Source organism: Hypanus sabinus, chromosome 23 (assembly GCF_030144855.1).
Source record: "Hypanus sabinus isolate sHypSab1 chromosome 23, sHypSab1.hap1, whole genome shotgun sequence".
Taxonomy (NCBI): Eukaryota; Metazoa; Chordata; class Chondrichthyes; order Myliobatiformes; family Dasyatidae; genus Hypanus; species Hypanus sabinus.
Genome location: NC_082728.1, coordinates 2,073,358 through 2,096,423, shown reverse-complemented (window position 1 = coordinate 2,096,423; position 23,066 = coordinate 2,073,358). Strand labels below are relative to the sequence as shown.

The following is a 23,066-nucleotide window of genomic DNA, read 5'->3' as shown; positions in this document are numbered from 1 at the left end:
TCTCCACCACTCACCACCCCCAGTATGCTGCAGAAGTGCTTAGCCTCGCTATTCACCTCCTCCCTCACCTCCATTCATGGCCCCAAACAGTCCTTCCAGATGAGGCAACACTTCACCTGCGAATCTGTTGGGTTGTCTATTGTGTCTGGTGCTTCAGATGTGGCCTCCCCTACATTGGTGAAACCTGTCGGAAACCGGGGGACCACTTCGTCAGGTACCTTAGCTCCATCTGCAAAAAGTGGCCAACCATTTCCATTCAGATCCCCATTGCTGGTATGACATCTCGGTCCATGGCCTCTTCCGCCATGATGATGCCACAGGGTGGAGGAGCAACACCTCCAAGGATGTCCAGGTAGCATCAAACCTGATGGCATGAACATTGACTTAGATCATAAGATCCTAAGATATTGGACCAGAACTAGGAAATTTGGCCCAATGAGTCTGTTCTGCCATTTTATCACAGTTGATCCAATTTTCCTCTCAGCTCAATCTCCTGCTTTCATTCTTGCCCTGACCAATCCAGAATCTATTATCTCTGCCTTACATATACATAACACTTGGCCTCCACAGCAGCCTGTGGCAAGAATTCCACAGATTCACCACTCTCTGGCTAAAGAAATTCCTCCTCATCTTCATTCTCAAAGGACGCCCCTCTATTCTGAGGTTGTGTCCTCTGGTCTTAGACTCTCTCCACATCCACTCTATTATGGCCTTTCACTGTTCAATAGGTTTCAATGAGGTCACATCTGAATTCTAGTGAATACAGGCCCAGAGCCATCGAATGTTCTTCATATGACAAGCCATTCAATCCTGGAATCATTTTCATGAATCTCCTTTCAACCCCTTCCAGGTTCAGCACATTCTTTCTAAGGGGCCCAAGCCTGCTCATAATACTCCAAGTGATGTTCAGCATCGATTTATAAAGTCTCAACATTACATCCTTGTTTTTATATTCTAGTCCTCTTGAAATGAACACTAACATTGCATTTGGTTTCCTCACCACAGACTCAACCTGAAAATCCTGCACAAGGACTCCCAAGTCTCTTTGCTCCTCAGTTGTTTTTAATTCTTTCTCCATATAGAAAACAGACATCCCTTTCATTTCTTCTACCGAAGTGCATGACCATACACTTCCCATCACAGTATTCCATCTAACATTTCTTTCACTCTTCCCCTCATCTGAGTCCTTCTGTAGCCTCTCTACTTCCTCAAAATTACTTGCCCCACAACCTATCTTATATCATCTGACATATAATGTAAAAATCATTGACATATAATGTAAAAAGAATTGGTCCCAACACAGACCCCTGTGGAACACCACTAGTCACCGGCAGCCAGTCAGAAAAGGCTCCCTTTATTCCCACTCTTTGCCTTCTGCCAATCAGCCACTGCTTTATCCATTGTAGAATCTTTCCTGTAATATCACGGGCTTGAAGCTTGTTAAGCAGCCTCATGTGTGGCACCTTGTCAAAGGCCTTCTGAAAATCCAAGTACACAACATCAACCGATTTTCCTTTGTCAATCCTGCTTGTTACTTCTTCTAAGAATTCCAACAGATGTGTCAGGTAGGATTTTCCCTTGAGGAAACCATGTTGACTAGGGCCCATTTTATCATATGCCTCCAAGTACCTGGAGACTTCATCCTTGATAATCAACTCCAACATCTTCCCAACCACTGAGGTCAGACTAACTGGCCAATAGTTTCCTTTCTTCTGCCTCTCTCCCTTCTGGAAGAGTGGAATGACATTTTCAATTTTCCAGTCTTCTGGAACCATTCCAGAATCTAGTGATTCTTGAAAGATCATTACTAATGCCTCCATAATCTCTTCAGCCACCTCTTTCAGAACTCTGGGGTGTATCACCTGGTCCAGATGACTTATCTACCTTCAGACCTTTCAGTTTCCCAAGGACCTTCTCTCTATTAATGGCAGCATCCAACACTTCATGATTCCTGATTCCTGGAACTTCCACCATTATTGCTGGGGTCTTCCAAGTGAAGACTGATGCAAAATGCTTACTCTGTTTTTCTGCCATTTCCTCGTCCCCCATTACTACCTCTCCAGCATCATTTCCCAGCAGGTCGATATCCACTCTTGCCTCTCTATAACACTTAATGTATCTGAAGAAACTTTTGGTATCCTCTTTAATATTATTGGTTAGCTTACTTTCATATTCCACCTTTACCTTCTTAATTACTTTTTTAGTTGACTTCTGCTGGTTTTTTAAAAAGCTTCCCAGTCCTCTAACTTCCCACTAATTTTTGCTCTATTATATGCCCTCTCTTTGGCTTTTATGTTGGCCTTGACTTCTCTTGTTCGTCACGGTTGTGTCATCTGGATTTAGAATACATCCTCCTCTTTGGGATGTATATATCCTGTGCCTTCCGAGTTGCTTCCAATAATTCCAGCCATTGTTGCACTGCCACTATCCCTGCCAGTGTTTTTTTCCAATCAACTCTGGCCAACTCCTCTCTCATGCCTCTGCAATTCCCTTCACTGTAATACTGATATATCTGACTTTAGCTTCTTCTCAAATTTCAGTGTGAATTCGATCATATTATGATCACCTTAAACTCGCTCATCAATTCAATTCACTGCACAACACCCCATCCAGAATAGCTGATCCCTTAGTAGGCTCAAGCACAAGCTGCCCTAAAAAACCATCTTGTAGGCACTCCAGAAATTCCCCCTCCTGGCATCCAGCACCAACCTAAGTTTCCCAATCTACCTGCATATTGAAATATTCCATGACTATTGTAACATTGCCCTTTTGGCATTTTCTATCTCCCATTGTAATTTATAGGCCACATCCTTACCGTTGTGTGGGGGTCTGTATACAACTCCCATCAGGTCTTTTTAAAATGTGGGCTGCCTTAATGACTATTGCCTAGTAGCACTCACATTGGCAGTGATGAAATGCTTTGAGAGGTTGGTTATGACTAGACTAAACTCCTGTCTCAGCAAGGACCTGGACTCATTGTAATTTGCCTATTGCCACAATAGGTCAACAGCAGACACGATCTCAATGCCTCTCCAAAGGTAGCGTTCATTATTAAAGACCAGCACCCAGGGCATGCCCTTTTCTCACTGTTACCATCAGGTAGGAGGTACAGAAGCTTGAAGGCTTTAGACCACCCTGGACAACACAACCACCTATGTCAGGATATGGTTCATCGACCATAGTTATAAAGAAGGCAAGACAGCAGCTATTCTTTATCAGGAGTTTGAAGGGATTTGGTATGTCAACAAATACACTCAAAAGCTTCTATAGTTGTACCTTGGAGAGCATTCTGACAGGCTGCATCACTGTCTGGTATGGAGGGGTTACTGCACAGGACCGAAAGAAGCTGCAGAATGTTGTAAATTTAGTCAGTGCCATCTTGGGTACTAGCCTACAAAGTACCCAGGACATCTTCAGGGAGTGGTGTCTTAGAAAGGCAGTGTCCATTATTAGAGAACTCTAGCACACAGGGCATGCCCCTTTCTCATTGTTACCATCAGGTAGGAGGTACAGAAGCCTGACGGCACACACTCAGCGATTCAGGAACAACTTCTTCCCCTCTGCCATCCAGTTCTTAGATGGACATTGAATCTTTGGACACTACCTCACTTTAAAAAAAAAACAGTATTTCTGTTTTAGCACATTAAAAAAATCTATTCAATATATGTAATTGATTTACTAGTTTATTTATTATTATTTTTTATTTTATTTATTAGTATTATATTTTTTTTTTCTCTGCTAGATTACGTATTTCATTGAACTGCTGCTGCTAAGTTAACAAGTTTCACATCACATGCCGGAGATACTAAACCTGATTCTGATTTTTGCCCTTGCAGTTCCTTAGCTCCATCCACAATAATAAGAATGAACAATTTCATTGCTTATTTGTTAATTTGTTCAGCAGGAAGGAAAGCATCTTCAATAAAATGTATTTTCTTCTAAATATGCACAGCAGTATTTCATATGATAATAAATTCTGCATTTAGCCATCTACCACTGCAAATATTTTAACAATATTAGTATTGATATTGGTTGAAGTTTTCTCTGTTTCTCTCTGCAGATACTACCTAATCTTCCAAATCACTCCAGCAATTTTATACTATAGAGTGCAGAAGAAACTTACAAGGATGTTGCCTGGATTGGAGAGCTTGCCTTATGAGAATAGGTTGAGTGAACTTGGCTTTTTCTCCTTGGAGTGGCGGAGGATGAGGGATGACCTGATAGAGGTGTACAAGATGATGAGAGGCATTGATTGTGTGGATAGTCAGAGGCTTTTTCCCAGGGCTGAAATGGCTAACACGAAGGGGCATAGTTCTAAGGTGTTTGGAAGTAGGTACAAGGGAGATGTCAGAGGTAAGTGTTTCACACAGAGTGGTGTGTGTGTGGAATGCACCGCTGCTGACGGTGGTAGAGTCGGATACAATAGAGTCTTTTAAGAGACTCTTAGATGGATACATGAAGCTTAGAAAATTAGAGGGCTATGTGGTAGAGAAATTCTAGGCAGCTTCTAGAGTAGGTTACATGGTCAGCACAATATTGTGGGCTGAAAGGCCTGTTATGTGCTGTAGATTTCCATGTTTCTATGATTCAACACTTTCCAACCCTATTTCACTTCTTTATAATGATTTGATTTTTGCCAACAGAGCAATGCCAGCCCCTCTTCCTTCCTGTCTATCCTTTTAATACAATGTGTATCCCTGAACATTAAGCTCCTAGCTATAACATTCTTTCAGCCATGATTCAGTGATGCCTATAACATCATACCTGCCAATCTGTAACTGTGCTGCAAATTCATCTACCTTACTCCTTACACTGCATACATTCAACTACAACACCCTCAGTCCTCTATTCGCCCTTCTCGATTTTGTCTGAATTATGTTTCAACTCATTCTGTTGACTGCAGTCTTGTCCTATCAACAGCCTCTCCTCACTACACATTGCCTCTGTTTGTAAACCAGCTACTTCATCCTCAGCACTATTATCCACCTTTCCTACAATCCTACTTGCATTGAAATATACGCAGCTCAGGACAATAGTCACTTCATGCTCAACCGTTTGATTCCTAACTTTGTCTGAGGTCTTTCCAACATCTGCCTCCACAACCTCTCCATTAACTGCTCTGGCACTCTGGTTCCCATCCCCCTGCAACTCTAGTTTAAACCGCTCCATGCAGCATTAGCAAACCTTCCCACAAGGATATTAGTCCCCTCCAATTCAGATGCAAACTGTCTCATCTGTACAGGTCCTACCTTTCCTGGAAGAGAGTCCAATGATCCAAAAATCTTATGCCCTCCCTCCTACACCAACTCCTTAGCCACGTGTTAAACTTCCTACTTCTGGCCTCTCTAGCATGTGGCATGGGTAGCAATCTTGAGATCACAACCCTGAATGTCCTGTCCTTTAACTTAGTACGTAACTTCTTGAACTTCCTATGCAGAACCTCAACACTCATGCTACTCATGTCATTGGTACCTAGATGGATCACGGTTTCTGGCTTTTCACCCTCCCACTCAAGAAAGCTGAGGACTTATAGAAACATAGAAAACCTACAGCACAATACAGGCCCTTCGGCCCACAAAGTTGTGCCGAACATGTCCCTACCTTAGAAATTACAAGGCTTACCTATAGCACTCTATTTTACTAAGCTCCATGTACCTATCTAAAAGTCTCTTAAAAGACTCTATCGTATCCGCCTCCCCCACCGTTGCCGGCAGCCCATTCCACACACTCACCACTCTCTGTGTAAAAAACTTACCCTGACATCTCCTCTGTACTTACTCCCCAGCACCTTAAAACTGTGCCCTCTTGTGTTAGCCATTTCAGCTCTGGGAAAAAGCCTCAGACTATCCACATGATCAATGCTTCTCATAATCTTATACACCTCTATCAGGTTACCACTCATCCTCTGTCAGTCTGAGGAGGAAAGACCGAGTTCACTCATCCTATTCTCATAAGGCATGCTCCTTAATCCAGGCAACATCATTGTAAATCTCCTCTGCACCCTTTCTATGGTTTCCACATCCTTCCTGTGGTGAAGTGACCAGAAATGAGCACAGTACTCCAAGTGGGGTCTGACCAGGGTCCTATATAGCTGCAACATTACCTCTCAGCTCCTAAACTCAATCCCACAGTTGATTAAGGCTAATGTACCGTATGCCTTCTGAACCACAGAGTCAAGCTGGGCAGCTGCTTTGAGCGTCCTATGGACTCGGACCCCAAGATCCCTCTGATCCTCCACACTCCCAAGAGTCTTACCACTAATACTATATTCTGCCATCATATTTGACCTACCAAAATGAACCACTTCACACTTATCTGGGTTGAACTCCATCTGCCACTTCTCAGCCCAGTTTTGCATCCTATCAATGTCCCTCTGTAACCTCTGACAGCCCTCCACACTATCCACAACACCCCCAACCTTTGTGTCATCAGTAAATTTACTAACCCATCCCTCCATTTCCTCATCCAGGTCATTTATAAAAATCACGAAAAGAAGGGGTCCCAGAACAGATCCCTAAGGCACACCACTGGTCACCGACCTCCATGCAGAATATGACCCATCTACAACCACTCTTTGCCTTCTGTAGACAAGCCAATTCTGGATCCACAAAGCAATGTCCCCTTGGATCCCATGCCTCCTTACTTCCTCAATAAGCTTTGTATGGGGTACCTTATCAAATGCCTTGCTGAAATCCATATACACTACATCTACTGCTCTTCCTTCATCAAAGTGTTTAGTCACATCCTCAAAAAAATCCATCATACTTGTAAGGCACAATCTGCCTTTAACAAAGCCATGCTGATTATTCCTAATCATATTATGCCTCTCCAAATGTTCATAAATCCTGCCTCTCAGGATCTTTTCCATCAACTGTTGGGTTGGGTTGATTGAAGTTATTCCCTCTGGTTCAGAATCCTGATGGTTTTAGGATAATAACTATTTCTGAATAGTGTGGGCCCTGAGGCTCCTGAACCTGGTGGCGTGGGTTCTAAGTGTTCTGAATCTCATGTCTGATGGATATGGATTCAACTCCTACTCAGCCTATGACCAAGGCCAAACCCAACCACCCACTGCTCTGACAATAATTACACAACACCAAAATAACCAGTTTAACTGGGTTAGTTTGGCCGTGAATCAATTATTTCCAGATTACTGGTTTCAAATCACTAGCAACACACACAAAATGCTGGAGGAACTCAGCAGGTCAGACTGCTTCTACAGAAATTAATAACCAGTTGACGTTTTGACCCTTCTTCATGACTGGAGAGGAAGGAGAGAGACACCAGAACAAAAAAGGTGGTGGGAGGAGAAGGAGGATAGCTAGACAATGATAGGTGTAGCCAGGGGAAGTAGGAAAGATTAAGGGCTGGAGAAGAAGGAATCTGATAGAAGAGAAGAATGGAGCATAGGGGAAAGTGAAGGGGGAGGGGATACAGAAGAAGGTGATTGGCAGGTGAGAAGAGGTAAGAGGCCAGATTGGAAAATAGAAGATGGAGGGTATTTTTTAAAAACTAGATACAGAAATCAATATTCATGCCATCAAGTTGGAGGCTCTCTGAATGAAATACAAGGTGCAGCTCTTCCAACCTGAGAGTGGTCTCATCATGGCACAAGAGGAGGCCACAGACCGACGTGTCAGAATGGGAATGGGAATTGGAATTAAAATGTTTGTCCACAAACAAGTTACCCTTTTGTCGGATGGAGCGAAGGAGCTCTATGAAGCAATCCCCAAATTTACTACGGGCCTCACCAATGTAGAGGAGGCTGCATTGGGAGCACTAAATGTAATAGGTGGCCCCAGTAAGTTCATGGGTGAAGTGCTGCCTCACCTGGAATGATGGTTTGAGGTGCTAAATTGAGATGAAGGAAGAGGTGAATGGGCAGGTGTAGCAGTTAGGCTGCTTGCAAGGGTAAATGCTGGGAGGGAGATTAGTGGGGTGAGATGAATGTATAAGAAACCCCCAATGCATGACCCACACACTGCCAACTAGGATTGAGAAAGGGTGCAGAATTGGTGCCTTGATTTCCACATCCACAGCTCCAATGCCCACTGACTGTGTTTGACACCCTCAGCAGAGACCTGTGTCAGAACCGGGATCTTCACAGCTGGTGGGCCTGGTTCCCACTGAATGTAGTGGGGTGGGGGGGAAGGTAGCTAAGGAGTTTCCATGCATCAACAAACAGACCAGCTCAGAGGGGCAGCCCACCTCATGAAGTTTTTCCGTGCCTCGGTAGCTGACGGCTCGTGGTCACCAAGGTCGATGTGATTGCTTAGGGAATCTTCGGCAAGAAACTCTTCAACTTCATCAGCCACTGTGGAGAAGGAATGAAGTTATCGGTCACTAGAACTGACAGTCAGGCTCAGTCACACTCTACAAGAGGAAAACTGGGGAGTAAAGGATTAACCAGTTTTCCAACAGAACAGCCAAGCACAGTGGTAGAGTTAAAGTAGATAGTGATCCAGGTGCAATGCTGAAACCCAGTGCTCTCTGGGTGGGAGTTTGCATGCTCTCTCATGGTCCCAGAACACATCCTTCACAATTGGGAAAGCTCACCAACGCCTCTACTTTCCAAGGAGGCTGAGGAAAGCTGATTTATGACTGACAGATGCACAGTTGAGAGCATCCTTGGTACAGAAACTCCACTGCAGTAGATAGGAAGGTTCTACAAAGGGTAATCAAAACTGCCCAATGTTATCACCCAGCCAATGCAACTGCCCAGCCTAGCTACCATCAAGGACATATGCAAAGGTATGCTGACATTGGAGAGAGTTCAAAGGAGATTCATGAGAATGATCCTGAGAGTGTGTGGTGGCTCTGGGCCTCTACTCATTGGAATTCAGAACAGAGTGGGGAATCTCACTGAAGGCTATCGAATGTTAAGAGGACATGATACAGTGGATGTTCCCTATGGGTGGGGAGATTAAGACCAGAGGACACAGCCTCAGAATTGAGGGCAGTCCACTTACAACAGAGAGAAGGAGGAATTTCTTTAGCCGGAGAATGGTGAATCTGTGGAATTCATTGCCACAGGCAATGACTTAAGGCAAAGATTAATAGATTGTCGATTAGTCAGGGCATGAAGGGATATGGTGAGAAGACAGGAGATTGGGGCTGAGAGGGAATTGGATCAGCCATGATGAAATGGCAGAACAGACTTGATGGGCCCAATGGCCTAATTCTACTCTTTTATCTTATGGTTTTATATACAGAAAGATGCCAGTAAAGGACCAGTAGCCTCATGACAGATCTCACCCAGACTGCTCATGGACTGTTTATCCCACTCCCATCAGGGAGGAAGCAACGTAACATTCATGCCAGGACCATCAGACTCAAAAAAACAATTCCCTTCTCCAAGCAGTGAGGCTGATCAACACTGCCACACCCCCACCTCCACTACTTTATCATTCCTTGTCAGTCACTTATGTACAGACACTCATGTACCTGGCATCATTTTATTGACATGTATTTATAATTATAAGAACATAAGAAATAGGAGCAAGAGCAGGCCATCTGGCCCATTGAGCCTGAGCAAATCTGGCTCTGGCCATGGACTCAATTCCACCCCCCCCCCCATAACCTTTAATTCCCCTACTATGCAAAAATCTATCCAAACTGGTCTTAAATGTATTTTCTGAGGTAGCTTCATTTGGCAGAGAATTCCACAGATTCACCAGTCTCTGGGAAAAGCATTTCCTCCTCATCCCCATACTACATCTACTCCCCTGAATCTTGAGGCTATGTCCCCTAGTCTTAGTCTCACCTACCAGTGGCAACAACTTTCCTTCCTCTATCTTAACTATCCCTTTCATAATATTATATGTTTCTATAAGATCTCCTCTCATCCTTCTGAATTCCAACAAGCACAGTTTCAGGTGACTCAATCTCTCCGCATAGTCACACTCCACCTCTGGACCCAACCCGGTGAACCTTCTCTACACCGCCTCCAAAGCCAGTATATCCTTCCTCACGTAAAGAGACCAGAACTGCATGCAGTACTCCAGGTGGAGCCTCATAATGATGTCATCCTTTATGATAATTATTGTGTTCTTAATTTTATTGTGGTTTTTGTGCTGTGTTGGATCTGGAATAACAATTACTTTGTTCTCCTTTACAGTTGTGTGCTGAAAATGACACTGAATCTCTCTTCGACCACATGGGTTTTCTCCAGGTGCTCTAGTTTCCTCCCACGTCCTAGAGTTAATTGGGTTGGTAGATTAATTTGTTGCTGTAAATTGTCCCTGGAATTTGTGGGAGGGGAAAGAAAAGAATGCAGGTAAAATAGATCAGTGCAGGATAAGTGTAAGGGGCAATGATGACGGTCTGATGACCATCCATCTGGGTAGGCTGAAGCATCCGTGTTGTATCTCTGCTTGACCATGAGAACTCAATGTATACTCCACTCATTTTCTGTCTGTTGATTCTGAAAGGAACAAGTACAGAATGCCAGAATATTTTCTGTACCTAGAAAGAGGGATGTGGGAATAGAGGTCGTATCCCACACAAAGTGCTGGTGGAATTCAGCAAATCAGGCAGCATCCATGGAAGAGAGTAAACAGTTAACGTTTCGGGCTGAGACCCTTCATCAGGACTGGAAAGGAAGGAGGCAGAAGCCAGAATACGGAGATGGGGGGAAGGTAAGGAGTACAAACTGAGACCACCCACCCACCTTCCTCTCACCCGGTCTCACCTATCAGTAGCCAGTTTGTATTCCCCTTCCCCCTCCCTCCCACATTATTCTGGTTTCTGCCCCTCTTCAATTTCAGACCTGATAAAGGGTCTTGGCCCAAATTGCCTACTGCTTATTCCTCTCCAAAGATACTGCCTGACCTGCTGAGTTCTGCCAGCATTTTCTGTGGGTTTATTCAAGATTTCAATGTGTTTAGGAGTAGTAATAAAGCTGGTGAGAGAGAGAATAGGCCCAGTCTGGGCACAGGGTGCAGAGTGTGTAGAACTAGAATTTTTCAGTTATTTTCTGAAAACTGCCAGCAAATCTGATTCCACATTCAGCTTGTGCTCCAGAAGACATCTTGGTGCACAAACGGAACATTACCTCAGTTCACCTCTGATTCTTTGGCTGATGCTCCTCTTTATGGTCTTAGGCAGATCAGTCATAATTGTTCTGAATGGTAGGACAGGCGTTAGGGGCTTGTTAGCCAACTCCTGCCCCTGCCACATTCTTGATCTTGTTTTGGGAAAACCTCTCTTAAACCTGCCCTCCGAGGGAGAGGACCTCAATGTTTGTCCAAAGTACAGAAGGCCCTCAACCCTGGGGCCTGCCTCAGGACTGTGGGCCCCAAAGATAACCAGTCCAACCAGTGATCTGAAAGGCCCAACTCCACTCATTTGTTTGTGGACTCATTGCTTCTGTCAGTGAAATGAGGGACCATTAGAAAAGCATCTCTCCGAAGTCCTGATAACGTTAAAGGGTTTTAAGATTAGTGTTATTTGTCACCTGTATATCAAAAACAGAAAAGCATACAGTGAAATGGGTTACTTTCCATCAATGACCAGCACAGTCATTGGGCAGCCCACAAAGGTCGCTATGCTTCCGGCACTAACATAGAATGCCCATAAGTTACTAACCCAGCCGGTACACCTTTGGAATGTGGGATGAAACTGGAGCACCCGGAGAAAACCCATGCAGTCACAGGTAGAACATACAAATGTCTTAGTGGCAGGAACTGAACCTGGATCTTCTGATCATTGCCACTGTAAAGCATTATGCTACCGTGCTTCAGCATAGGAAGCTAATGTGTAGTTAAAGTGATACACAAAACTAAAATGACTAAGTGAGAGGCAGAGCCATTTCCAGCACATTAAACTTCCCAGGATGTTTGACTTTGTACCTGTAGCTTCATCCTCGTCCACCTCGTCTTGCTGAGCATAATTCCGTAGAAACTCAGCAAAGGCTCCATTCTGCTTCTGCAGCTCCTGGTATGAGCCCATCTCAGAGACCTTGCCATCCACCAGCACCACAATCCGATCCACTTGTGGCAGGAAGCTGATCCCATGAGTAACCAGAACCCGGGTCTGCAAAAACCGAGAAATCAACAGGGCATGATGAAACACTGCCTGCTATCAGGGAGAACTGTACAAGGTCATCTGGCGGACATGTTCGATCCTCAAAGTTCAAGTAAATTATCAAAGCACATGTATACAACCCTGAGATTCTTATAAATCTATAATAGAATAATAATCATGACAGAGTCAGTGAGAGACCATACCAATTTCGGTGTTCAATCAGTGTGCAGAAGAGAACAAACTGTGCAAATAACCAAAGGAGAAAAAAAACAATAGTAATGAAATAAGCAATAGGTATCGAGAACATGAAATGAAGAGCCCTTGAAAGTGAGTCCATAGGTTGTGGGAACATTTCAATGATGCAACAAGTGAAGTTGAATGAAGTTATCCCTCAGCATGTTGGGTAAGGGGTAGTGACTGTTCCTAAATCTGGTGGTGTGAGACCTGAGGCTCCTGTACCTTCTTCCCGATGGTGGGGGTCCCTAATGATGGATGCTGCTTTCCTGTGACACCACTCTGCGTAGATGTTCAATGGTAGGAAGGGCTTTACCCGTAAAGGACTGGGCAATTTCCATTCAAGGGCACTGGTGGTTTCTATACCAGTCTGTGATGCAGCCAGTCAATATACTCTCCACCATACATCTACAGAAGTTTGTCAAAGTTTTAGGTGTCATGCCAAATCTTTGCAGACTCCTGAGGAAGTAGCGGCACTGCTGTGCTTAATTCATAACTGCACTTATGTGCTGCGCCCAGAAAAGGAATTTAAAATTGCTGGCCCTGATGCTTTTGTGATCCAAAGGTTCTTCAGATGTCAAGAATGAAGCACCAAACTTGCTGTTTACATCCATTTTATTATGTTACAAGACTAAAAGATGAACGAGAAAAAGGAGCCAAGAAAAGAAAAGACAAGGTCTCAAGATGGCGCTTACGGAGTGAAGCAGCTTTAGGCTTTGCTCCAAACCTTTTACCTTTTTTAATCTACAAACACCCCCTAATTGATCTTTTTATACCTATTCTAAAGGGGTTTAAACATATGAAACTTTTTTCAACTGTTTGAATCATTTTCAACTCGCTGAAATGTCTAAAGCAAAGGAATCGAAACAGACGAAGGAACTGATAACTTTAGAAGCAATTGCGAATCTTATAGACGACAGACTTGCAAAACTAGAGAATAAATTAACGGCAAGGATGGATAAGTTTGATGAAATGTTTAAGGCACTTGATGTAAAATTTCAAGTACTTACATTAGAGTCACAAAAACAACAAGCAGGTATTTTAGCTCTTGAAGAAGCTGCTCGTAAGAGAGATCGTATAATTGAAACTTTGCAACAACAGCAAACTTCGACTTCTCAACAATTAGATCGTTATAAGTCTAAGATTATTGATCTTGAAAATCGCTCTCGAAGACAAAACCTTCGGTTAATTGAGATTCCGGAAAAATTTGAGAATGGCGATCTCACTGTTTTTTTCTCCAAACTTTTAATGGATATCTTTGGCTCAGAAGTACTGGATTCCCCTCTAATAATCGACCGTGCACATCGCGTCTCTCGTTTTCATTCAGATTCAAGCTCGAAACCGCGACAAATAATTCTCCGGATCCACTAACGTCATACCAAAGAGTGTTTGATTCGGGCTGCTCGGAAAAAGGGTATGATCAGCTTTCAAGATTTTAAATTTCGTATTCTGGAAGACTACAGTCCTGAAGTTTTAAGAGCAAGAATGGCTTTTAAATCGGTTATGTCGGAAATTCATCAGAAAGGCTACAAGCAAGTGTTGCTATTTCCAGCACATCTGAGAGTTTCTCTCAAAGACGGAACTTATCGGCTGTTTAAATCTCCAGCGGATGCTCAAAGTTTTCTGGAAGAATAACATTTTATCGGCTTGACTAATGTAATAATTGGTATACAAGATTTGGATCATTTAAAAAAATGATGTTTTTTTTAGCGTATGGCTTACATGTATTTTCTATACATGGTAGAAGTTCGTTTTTGGTTTATTCTGAGTTAGTTATTTTTTCATATTATTAATCTGTTAGCTTTGAAAATAATCTAAGATTTTTTTTAAGTTTGTATACACTTTTTTATATTTTTAACATTTAAATATTAAGATTTTAAAAAAAACAAATGTCGTTTCTTCTTCCCGAAGGGCTTTAGTGCCTGAAACGTCATATCCGTTTTGATGTGTTTGAAGATGTTTCAAACTTTCTTTTAAAACACTAATTCAGTATTATTCATTTATGGGTTTTATTATATATTTTTAAATACTTTTGTTTTATATATATAATACTAATTTTATATTTTAGTTTTTGTTATATCAACCCTTTCTTATAATATGGGTGGTTTGTATCTTCTATTCAATTTTTTTTTGTGAGTTGCCGTCTTGAGACATGGGGGTAATTTTAGTGTTAGATTGCTTGCTTGCCTTTTTTTGGCTTTTTTCCTGGGGTTTTGAGGGTGGAGGGAGGGGGATTTTTCTTTTTTCTTTTTCTTTTGCTTGCTTTTTGCTTAGTTTTATTTCATGGGCTTATATGAAACTACAAAAATGGTTGCAGTGCCGTGACTTCCGGTTTCTCCTTGAACTCACTTCCTTCTTCTGGGTTCATGAGTTTATCTTTTTTTCAACCTTATGTGTTAATTGTAATAAATATTGTCAATATGGATAGGGTTATTAATTTTGTTTCTTGGAATACTAATGGTTTAAATCATCCGATTAAACGGAAAAAAAAATATTCAAAGTATTCCATAGAATGAACGCTAATGTTATTTTTGTACAAGAGACTCATGTAAGGAAGGTGGATATTCAACACTTTTTTAGGTTTTGGAAAGGTCAACAATATCACATGAATTCTCAAGCCAAAGTAAGAGGCGTTTCCATTTTTATAGACTCTTCAACCTCTTTTATACATCATGAAACAATTTCAGACCCACAAGGTAGATTTTTGCTTATTACTGGTCTACTTTTTAATCAAAAAGTTGTTCTAGTCAACGTTTATGCTCCAAATACTGATTGTCCGGAATTTTTTAAGTGTCTTTTTACATCCTTTCCCAATTTGAATCAGTACAGACTGATAATGGGTGGGGACTTTAACTGTTGTTTAAACCCTTCGATGGATAGATCCAAGCCCATCCAAGTTCTTCCGAATAAATCGGCTTCTCTTATCAACTCCTTTATGACTGATTCAGCAATTTTTGAAGTTTGGCATTTTCTACACCCCAATGACAAAGAGTTTTCATACTTTTCTCATTTTTATCACAATTACTCAAGAATTGATTACTTTTTCATTGATCACCGTTTATTTACAGATGTTATCAATTGTAAATATGACTCTATTACTATTTCTGATCATGAACCTTTGAAGTTATCTATTAAGATAATGGACTCATTTACTAATGTTAAATCTTGGAAGTTTAACTCTATTTTATCGCAGGACTCAGACTTTGTCAATTTTATCAAACAACAAATTGATTTGTTTTTTTCAACAAATTCTACAGCAGAGATCTCTAGTGGAATTTTATGGGACACTTTTAAAGCCTTTATTCGTGGGCAGATTATTTCATACTCTGCTGGAGTTAGGAAACGAACTAATTCTAAAATATTAACATTGGTTGATAAAATCAAAGCAATTGATAGGATTTACTCAGTGACTCCTAGCAAAGAACTCTATAAAGAAAGAGTGGAACTCCAAATGGAACATAATTTGTTATTATCCTCTTCGATTGAAAATCAATTATTTAAATCTAGAACTCAATTTTATGTGTATGGAGATAAGTCTGGTAAATTATTGGCTAATCAATTGAAAACTGCTTCGGCTAAACAACAGATTACTAGGATTCGTAAACAAGATGGTACTCTAACGATTGACCATAAAGAGATAAATAAAGCCTTTCAAGATTTTTATAATTCCCTATATCAATCAGAATTTGCTGAAGATTCTTCTATAATAAATGAATTTTTAAGCAAATTGAATATTCCAAAATTAACAGTAGAGGATAATGTATTTTTAGATACACCCATCACGGAAAATAAAATTAAAAAGGCTATTTTTTCAATGAATTTCGGTAAAGCTTCTGGTCCAGATGGTTATTCTGCAGAATTTTTAAAATCTTTTTCCTCTATACTTTCTCCTTGGCTTTGTAAAAATTTTAAAGATGCATTAATTATAGGCAAATTGCCACAATCTTTTTATGAAGCTTCTATTTCGTTAATTCTTAAAAAAGATAAAAACCCTATTGAGTGTGCATCCTATCGGCCTATATCCTTGCTGAATACGGATTTTAAGATTTTTAGTAAAATTTTGGCTACTAGATTAGAAAATATATGACCTCAAATCTTTTCTGAAGATCAGACTGGATTTATTAAAAATCGTTATTCATCTTTTAACATTAGAAAATTAATAAATATTATTCACACTTCCTCACCCAAAACACCAGAATGTGTCATTTCTCTAGGTGCCGAAAAAGCATTTGATAGAGTTGAATGGCCATATTTATTTAATACAATGCAGCATTTTAATTTTAGTTCAAAATTTATATCATGGATTAAATTAATATACCATAAACCCTTGGCTTCAGTTTTTACCAATAATCAAAGATCTCCTTTTTTTCAGTTATTTCGTGGTAGAAGGCAAGGTTGTCCTTTAAGTCCTTTACTATTTGACATCGCTGTAGAACCTTTGGCTATAGCTATTCGTGAATCACCTAATATTTTTGGTATTACTCATGGGGAGGGGACGTATAAGTTATCATTATATGCTGACGATTTGTTACTATACATATCTGACCCTGAAAGATCTATTCCTGCTATTTTGTCTTTGCTTGCTCAATTTAGTAACTTTTCTGGTTATAAATTGAATCTTAACAAGAGTGAACTATTTCCATTAAATATGCAAGTTCCAATTTATAAACGTTTACCATTTAAGGCTATTACAGATTATTTTACTTATTTAGGTATTAAAATTACTAAAAAGCACAAAGATTTATTTAAAGCTAACTTTTTACCTTTAATTGACCAGATTAAGCAACTTGCTGCCAGGTGGTCTCCACTATCTTTGTCATTGGTTGGTAGAATTAATGCTATTAAGATGATGGTATTACCCAAATTCTTATATTTATTTCAAACATTACCAATTTTTATTCCTAAATCTTTTTTTTGATATTATTGACTCCAAAATATCTTCTTATCTTTGGCAGAATAAAAATCCTAGACTAGGCAAAAAATATTTACAGAAGCCTAAGAAGGAGGGTGGTTTGGCTTTGCCAAATTTGAGATTTTATTACTGGGCAGTTAATATACGATATTTAATATTTTGGACACAGGAATTGACTATAGCTGCCTGCCCACAATGGGTAAATTTGGAATGTAAATCTGTACAAGACTTCTTGTTGTTTTCAATCTTAGGATCTTCACTTCCTTTTTCTTTATCTAAATTGAATAAACAATTAACTAATCCTATTGTCAAATACACATTGCGAATCTGGTTTCAATTTCGTAAATTTTTTGGTTTGAATAAGTTTATTCTATCATGCCCTATAGTATCTAATTATTTTTTTCGGCCTTCCTTTATGGATCAAACTTTTTTTTAATGGAAAACAAAAGGTATAACATGTTTTCGTGATTTGTTTTTAGATGATAACGTTATGTCCTTTGAACAGTTATCTAATAAATATAATTTACCTGAAACTCATTTTTTTAGATATTTGCAAGTTAGAAATTTTTTGTATAATGAGTTACAGTCTTTTCCGAAACTAGGTCCATTGGACATTACGGAAAGAATTTTGGCTCTGAATCCTTCTCAAAAGGGTTTAGTAGCTGTCATTTATAATATGATTATGAATATACAGCCAGATGTATCAGAAAAAATTAAGAAGGAATGGGAAGAAGAACTTCATTGTCTTATATCCACTGAGCAATGGGAAAAAATGTTACTATTAGTTAATTCGTCCTCTATTTGTGCTAAACACGCTCTAATACAATTTAAGGTTGTACATAGAGCTCATATGTCTAAGGATAAACTTGCTCGATTTTATTCTTATGTTAAATCAACCTGTGACAGATGCCATTTTGATGTTGCCTCATTAACCGCTATGTTTTGGTCTTGCCCTTGTTTACAAAATTACTGGAAAGATATTTTTAGTATTATTTCAAGAGTTTTAAATATTAATATCCAACTGCATCCTTTTACTGCAATATTTGGCTTACCAATGGTGGATAATAGTTGTCCATCCTCTTTATCCCGACGAATGATTGCATTTGTTACACTAATGGCTAGAAGATCTATTCTATTGAATTGGAAAGAAATTAATCCTCCAATTATATTTCAGTGGTTTTCCCAAACCATTTCTTGTTTGAGCTTAGAAAAAATTAGAAGAGTTGTTTTTGACCCTTCAGTTAAATTTGAAGAAACTTGGAGACCATTTATTCAACATTTTCATATGAGTTGAATTGTCTTTTCCTAAACCTTACTTATATTATCCTTAATTATTTGGATGGAGGTTCGGAGTTATTGGCACTACTGTATGTACTTAACATTATTCAATGGCCCATGTTGGTTAGTGTTTTTTTTTCTCTTTTTTTTCTCTGGGGTCTTTTTTTTTCTTTTTATTTCTTTGTTCATCAATGTTATGACTTTGGGAGGTTATCTATTTTATTATTATATAAATGTCTATTTAAACTATTAATTATGTACTCTCAAACACTTTGTATTCATGTTTTATTTATGTTTGTTTAAAATTAATAAAAAGATTTAAAAAGAAAAAGAAAAGACAAAGGAGAAAAGCAGTCATGGTCATCTCATATTCAGACTAGAAATAAGAAAGCTCCAGTGATAACAATTAACCTATCAAATAACGAGACACCTGTGACTGAAAACTAAGGTTTCCAGAAGAGACTGGGGAAGAGGCATCTGGCTCTCAAAGAGAGAAAGATAGGAGACAGCGTGTGAGGGAGGAGAGGCAGGTGATAGAGAAGGGACGTGCTCAGACCAAAGGCTTGAGATGAGTCCATTTTATCGCAAGGAGTGTTGTGAACAAAACGGATGAGCTTAGAGCGTGGATCAGTACTTGGAGATATGATATGGTGATCATTACAGAGACTTGGATGGCTCAGGGACAGGAATGGTAACTTCACGTGCTGGGTTTTAGATGTTTCAGAAAGGACAGGGAGGGAGGCAAAGAGGTGGGGGCATGGCACTGTTGATCAGAGATAGTGTCATGGCTGCAGAAAAGGTGGACATCATGGAGGGATTGTCTATGGGTGGAGATTAGGAACAGGAAGGGGTCAATAACTTTACTGGATGTTTTTTAGAGGCTGCCCAATAGTAACAGGGATATCGAGGAGCAGATAGGGAAACAGATCTTGGAAAGGTGTAATAATAACAGGGAGATTTTAATTTCCCAAATATCGATTGGCATCTCCCTAGAGCAAGGGGTTTAGATGGGGTGGAGTTTGTTAGGTGTGTTCAGGAAGGTTTCTCGACATAATATGTAGATAAGCCTACAAGAGGAGAGGCTGTACTTGATTTGGTATTGGGAAATGAACCTGGTCAGGTGTCAGATCTCTCAGTGGGAGCACATTTTGGGATATTGATCATAATTCTATCTCCTTTACAATAGCTTTGGAGAGAGATAGGAACAGATAAGTTAGAAAAGTGTTTAATTGGAATAAGGGGAATTATGAGGCTATCAGGCAGGAAATTGGAAGCTTAAATTGTAAACAGATGTTCTCAAGGAAAAGTATGGAAGAAATGTGGCAAACGTTCAAGGAATATTTGTGTGAAGTTCTGCATAGGTACATTCCAATGAGACAGGGAAGTTATGGTAGGGTGCAGGAGCCATGGTGTACAAAGGCTGTAATAAATCTGGTCAAGAAGAAAAGAAAAGCTTACAAAAGGTTCAGAGAGCTAGGTAATGTTAGAGATCTAGAAGATTATAAGGCTAACAGGAAGGAGCTGAAGAAGGAAATTAGGAGAGCCAGAAGGGGCCATGAGAAGGCCTTGGCGGCAGGTTTAAGGAAAACCCCAAGGCATTCTACAAATATGTGAAGAGCAGGAGGATAAGACGTGAAAGAACAGGACCAATCAAATGTGACAGTGGGAAAGTGTGTATGGAACTGGAGGAAATAGCAGAGGTACTTAATGAATACTTTTCTTCAGTATTCACTATGGAAAATGCTCTTGGTGATAACAGTGACAACTTGCAGCAGATTGAAAAGCTTGAGCATGTAGATATTAAGAAAGAGGATGTGCTGGAGCTTTTGGAAAGCATCACGTTGGATAAGTCGCCGGGACCAGACGAAATGTACCCCAGGCTAGTGTGGGAGGTGAGGGAGGAGATTATTGAGCCTCTGACAATTATCTTTGCATTATCAATAGGGACGGAAGAGGTTCTAGAGGATTGGAGGGTTGCAAATATTCTTCCTTTATTCAAGAAAGGGAGTAGAGATAGACCAGGAAATTATAGACCAGTGAGTCTTACCTCAGTGGTTGGTAAGTTGATGGAGAAGATCCTGAGGGGCAGGATTTATGAATATCTGTAGAGGTATAATATGATTAGGAATAGTCAGCACGGCTTTGTCAAGGGCAGGTCATGCCTTACGGGCCTGATTGAATTTTTTGAGGATGTGACTAAACATATTGATGAAGGAAGAGCAGTAGATGGCTGAAGAGATTCTGGAGGCATTAGTAATGATCTTTCAAGAATCACTAGATGATGGAATGGCTCTGGAAGATGGAAACTGCAAATGCCACTCCACTCTTCAAGAAAGGAGAGAGGCAGAAGGAAACTATAGGCCAGTTAGTCTGACCTCAGTGGTTGGGAAGATGTTGGAGTCTGTTGTTAAGGCTGAGGTCGCAGGGTACTTGAAGACACATGATAAAATAGGCCCTAGTCAGTATGGTTTCCTCAAGGGAAAATCTTGCCTGACAAATCTGTTGGAATTCTTTGAAGAAATAACAAGCGGGATAGACAAAGGAGAATTTGTTGATGTTGTGTACTTGGATTTTCAGAAGACCTTTGACAAGGTACCACACATGAAGCTGCTTAATAAGCTATGACTCCATGGTATTACAGGAAAGATTCTAGCATGTGACCAACTGGCAGGAGGCAAAGAGTGGGAATATACGGAGCCTTTTCTGGCTGGCTGCTGGTAGATAGTGGTGTTCCACGGGGGTTTGTGTTGGGACTTATTCCATTTACATTATATGTCAATGATGGAATTGATGCCTTGTTGCAGAGTTAGCAGAGGATATGAAGATAGGTGGAGGGCAGGTAATTTTTAGGAAGTAGGGAGGCTACAGAAGGACTTTGACAAATTAGGAGAATGGGCAAAGAAATGACAGATGGAAAACAGGTTCGGGAAGTGTATGGTCATGCACTTTGGTAGAAGAAATAAAAGGGTTGTCTGCTTTCTATATGGAGAGGAAGTACAAAAAAAACTGATGAGCAAAAGAACTTGGGAGTCCTTGTGCATGATTTGCAGGTTGAGCCTGTGGTGAGGAAGCCAAATGCAATGTTAGTGTTCATTTCAAGAGGACTAGAATATAAAGGCAAGGATGTAATGTTGAGACCTTATGAGGCACTGGTGAGGCCTCACTTGGAGTACTGTGAGCAGTTTTGGGCCCCTCATCTTAGAAAGGATGTGCTGAACCTGGACAGGGTTCAACGGAGGTTCATGAGAATGATTCCAGGATTGAATGGCTTCTCATATGAAGAGTAAATACTAAAATTCAGAAGAATAAGGGGTGACTTCATCGAAATCTATCAAATGGTGAAAGGTCTTGATAGAATGGATATGGAGAGGATGTTTCCTATGATGAAAGAGCCTAAGACCAGAGGACACAGCCTCTGGTGTGAACAGAGATGAGGAGGAATTTCTTTAGCCAGAAAGTGGTGAATCTGTGGAATTCTTTGCCACAGGTACTGTAACTGTGGAGGCTCAGTCTATATGTATATTTAAGACAGAGGTTAATAGATTCTTGATTGGTCAGGGCATGAAGGCAAGAAATTGGGGCTGAGAGAAAAATTGGATCAACCATGATGAAATGGTGGAGCAGATTTGATGGCCCAAGTGGCCTAATTCTGCTCCTATATCTTATGGTTTTTGTCTTATTGCTGCTAACAACTCCTGAACGCCCCTCTCAACAGCTCTGGGAGTGCCCTTATCAGAATGGCAGGTAGGATCTCACCAGGTGGACGGGGGGGGGGGTGGGCCTCACCAGGTGGACGGGGGGTGGGCCTCACCAGGTGGATGGGGGGGGGTGGGCCTCACCAGGTGGACGGGGGGTGGGCCTCACCAGGTGGATGGGGGGGGTGGGCCTCAGCAGGTGGACGGGGGGGTGGGCCTCACCAGGTGGATGGGGGGGGGTGGGCCTCACCAGGTGGACGGGGGGTGGGCCTCACCAGGTGGATGGGGGGGGGGTGGGCCTCACCAGGTGGATGGGGGGGGGTGGGCCTCACCAGGTGGACGGGGGGGTGGGCCTCACCAGGTGGATGGGGGGGGTGGGCCTCAGCAGGTGGACGGGGGGGGTGGGCCTCAGCAGGTGGACGGGGGGTGGGCCTCACCAGGTGGACGGGGGGTGGGCCTCAGCAAATGCACTGCATGGCTCAAGGCTCTTCATTAACTTCTAACGGACATTTACGGATGGGCAATAAACACTGGGTTTGCCAACGATGTCCTAATCCCAAAATGTGAATGTGGAAAAACTGCACAGAATCCCTGTTTAGTTTGGGTCCCACACCGCTAGGTTTGGGAGCAGTTTATTGCCCTCCTCGACAGGCCTCACTCGCCTCAGCGCTCAACAGGCTCTGCAGCTGTGGTCTCACTTTTGGAGACTCAGCAGTTCATGTTCCAAGCATTTTGATTTACTTCTGTTTACTATTTATGTGATTTGTCCTCTTTTGTAAATTGGATATGAGGAGGTCTTGTGTGTATTTTTCAGTGAATTATGTTGTGTTTCTTTGCTTTGTGGCTGCCTGCAAGAAGATGAATCTCAAGGTTATAATATGATATACATACTTTGATAATGAATTTCAGCTTTGTTTATTCAG

General features: G+C 41.1%; 1 protein-coding gene across 6 annotated transcripts in view; it reads right to left on the bottom strand.

Annotated features, from left to right (window-relative positions):
• abcc3 (ATP-binding cassette, sub-family C (CFTR/MRP), member 3) overlaps positions 1–23,066 on the bottom strand; it is a 257,211-nt gene that overhangs the window by 97,497 nt on the left and 136,648 nt on the right. For all 6 annotated transcript variants that reach the window (XR_009507548.1, XR_009507549.1, XM_059948150.1 and 3 more), the window contains 2 exons: positions 11,850–12,033; positions 8,209–8,314 (listed from right to left, as the gene is read on the bottom strand). Coding sequence is in view for 4 of the 6 variants with exons in the window: in XM_059948150.1 (XP_059804133.1) it covers positions 8,209–8,314; positions 11,850–12,033 (290 nt within the window). In the remaining 2 variants the exon portion in view is untranslated. The remainder of the gene's footprint in view (positions 1–8,208; positions 8,315–11,849; positions 12,034–23,066) is intronic.